Source organism: Neolamprologus multifasciatus, chromosome 6 (genome assembly GCF_963576455.1).
Source record: "Neolamprologus multifasciatus chromosome 6, fNeoMul1.2, whole genome shotgun sequence".
Classification (NCBI taxonomy): domain Eukaryota; kingdom Metazoa; phylum Chordata; class Actinopteri; order Cichliformes; family Cichlidae; genus Neolamprologus; species Neolamprologus multifasciatus.
Genome location: NC_140444.1, coordinates 28,558,047 through 28,560,931, shown reverse-complemented (window position 1 = coordinate 28,560,931; position 2,885 = coordinate 28,558,047). Strand labels below are relative to the sequence as shown.

Genomic DNA, 2,885 nt, shown 5'->3' with positions numbered 1-2,885 from the left:
GCTTGTTTTGTTTTTCTTCTTCTTGTGGTTACAACAGCAGTCTTATATCCACCTTCCCCTTCAAACAGACAAACGGAGCCTGAAACAACAACAGCTGAAACCAGCAGCAGCTCTACAGCTGGAAGGAGCCGGTGTATGAAAACTGAAGTCAAACTCCTGTTGATATGTACAACTATTAATGAAAAATAAAAAATGTGACAGTCTTGCCTAACATTTACATGACAATTAAACAAAAATCATATCCCACAGTTCCTGAACTTTGTGGGATAAGGGTGACAGGTTGACAGAGGATGGGAGCTCGCTATGCTGTCCAGTTCTGTGGGGTATTTGAGTCAAACATTACAGATGGCACACAATAAGAAAGAATATAAAGCTAGATCTATATACAAACAAGTTAAAAAAAAACTAACTCAAACACTTTCTTGTCTATATAGTTTTTAAATTGTAGCTTTCATTAAGGAATGAACTACAATATCACTGAGACTGAAATGAAAAACATCCTGTCTTCTGTTTATTTTCTCTTGAATCAATCGCTTAGTAACTTTAAAACTGCTTACAGTCAGCATTTCATGTTTTACTACTACTAATAATAACGCATCATATGACAACGGGAACCTGTGGTTCCCTTTTACACAGTTTAAAAGTAGCCCGGCCACCTCACAGTGGTGTCTTCTGCACTGCCAGCGCAGGGGGCAGCACTGAGCACATTACGGCTCCAGTGCAGAAGCAAGCCTTAACCCCGGGGTGTCCAACTCCAGGCTTCAAGGGCCGGTGTCCTGCAGGTTGTTTTTGCATTGCTAAATTACCTCCTCAACATGTCTTGACGTCCTCTAGAGGCCTGGTAATGAACTTATCATTTGATTCAGGTGTGCTGGCCCAGGATGATATCTAAAACCTGCAGGACACCTGCCCTTGAGGCCTGGAGTTGGACATCCCTGCCTTAACCCAAGCTCACTGACACTTTTCACCAGCACAAACCAACAGTTAAAGGTATATATTATTCTTACTTGTGTACTTCATGTATATAATAAAAATATACGGGTGGCTGCTCCCTTGTAACAAAGAGTACTTCATGCATATGTGTAGGACTAAAAAGCAGATCCACAAGTGTTCAGATAAAATTGACTGCTGCCCCCAAGTGGTCAAACAAAAGGATTGCAAATATTGATCAAATGAATGAAGGAATAAATAAGTTTATAGTTAACATTTTAGCATCTAAATAATATGTTTGTCATTTACATCCCGTCCTGCAGTCCAGTCTATTTATATTTTATTTTTGGCACCTTGTTACTTAAAGGAAAAGTCTTTTAAAATATATTAATCAGAGGAGCTGGCATCTAGAAGGTACTAAGAAATTATAAATGCCACCAAACAAACAAATAAATAAATAAATAAACAATTTACATTGACATTTAAGAGGTTAATAAACAGGTCTTTATTTTATAATTTAAAAAAACCCCAAACTCTCTAGTCTGATCCATCATCACAGTAACACTTCAGGCATATCAATCAGTCCAGTCAGGAAGCAAAAGCCATTGTGACTCGGTGGGACCTGCTCACCTAGCTCACCTAGCACTTGTTTTACAGCTGGCAGGTGCGCCTCTGGTGCCGCATTATCTTTACTCACTGAGCACATACGACAGATGTGAAAGAGCCTGCAGATGCAGCTGCATTATGCAACATCTTCCTGCATGACCGTTTTTTAGCAGTGCGTCTGAGAAGATCTCCACGTGTTAGCCGGCGGTGCCCCGACTGCTTTTAGGTTCCAGGATGAAATCCTCAGACACGAATTTCAGACCTAACACTTGTGCAGTGGGGCCCCGGGTCCTCCTGGTGCAGATTCTGATCTTTAAGGAAATCCCCCACAACCCCATTCATTGTTTAATCTGTCTGTAGTACAGTTACAGGCATGTATGATGTAAGTCTTACTGGGATTTTTGGATGATTTTAGTTTCCACAGACTGTTTTTAGCCCAAGTTTTAAGGAGCCGTCTTTTTTGTTGCCCTCCGTATATTCTTTTAATAGTTGGTCTGCTTCCTGCCTCTTTCAGTTGAATTCCACTTGTACAGAATAGCAGCCAAATACAATCTTACATAATAAAGTCAAAGGTAATAAAGACGTTGTGCTGCTTGTGGAAATGTGCTTCATTCACTGGGCAGATCCACCAGAGAAGACAAAGCAGGACAAAGGTAACTGGTATTGCTGCTTATTGATGACACTATAACACATAAATGATAACCTAAACATTAAGACCCCCCTTAATGTTTATTATAGACACCCACCCCCCTCCTGTTTGTCTTTTAAACCCCTTCATATCCATTCTGTAGCAGCTAAATCCCCCTCCACCGCATGCACCGTTTCATTTCACCTGGAAATCCCCGGATCAATCCCCCTTCCTACCTTCACCTCTGTTACCAAGTGTCCAAAGCTGGTGAGGGGGATCCTCGTTTTAACAGGTGACGTCGGCATGACTGAGGGAAAACACAAAGTTATTTTCCCTCTTCACACATTCACTACAGCCTGAGTTTCGTCTAGGTGATACTTACCGCAGGTTCAAGGGTGGGAGAGACGCTTACACAACGATCGGACGTGTGGAAACTGTTCCGTACAGGTTTAACGGACAGCACCCGCTGACCAACCACGTGGTTTTGCTTAGAGTATTAACCAATAGCCTGTGGCCTGGTGGGAGGAGCTCGCCCACAGTTACGCAAACAAAAAACGGTGGAATTTGCTTTTCCTTGACTGAGCCACTAGAAGGCGGGAGACTACAATTTATGTGGTCCTGCAGACATGCCCAGCCAATGAAGCTATAAAATATTATTTTTATTTATTTATTTAAGCTATTTTTAAATGAACCTTTATGCTGGAAATGCCACCCTATTATT

At 41.5% G+C, this 2,885-nt stretch overlaps 1 protein-coding gene across 1 annotated transcript in view; it reads right to left on the bottom strand.

The window, feature by feature from the left end:
- LOC146517218 (ATP synthase F(0) complex subunit k, mitochondrial-like) overlaps positions 1–2,679 on the bottom strand; it is an 11,053-nt gene extending 8,374 nt beyond the window's left edge. The window contains exons 1-2 of the mRNA XM_085162456.1: positions 2,547–2,679; positions 2,401–2,471 (exon numbers count right to left, since the gene is read on the bottom strand). Coding sequence (XP_085018582.1) covers positions 2,401–2,469 — 69 coding nt within the window. The 5' untranslated portion in view covers positions 2,470–2,471; positions 2,547–2,679. The remainder of the gene's footprint in view (positions 1–2,400; positions 2,472–2,546) is intronic.
- Between the last annotated feature and the right edge of the window lie 206 nt (positions 2,680–2,885).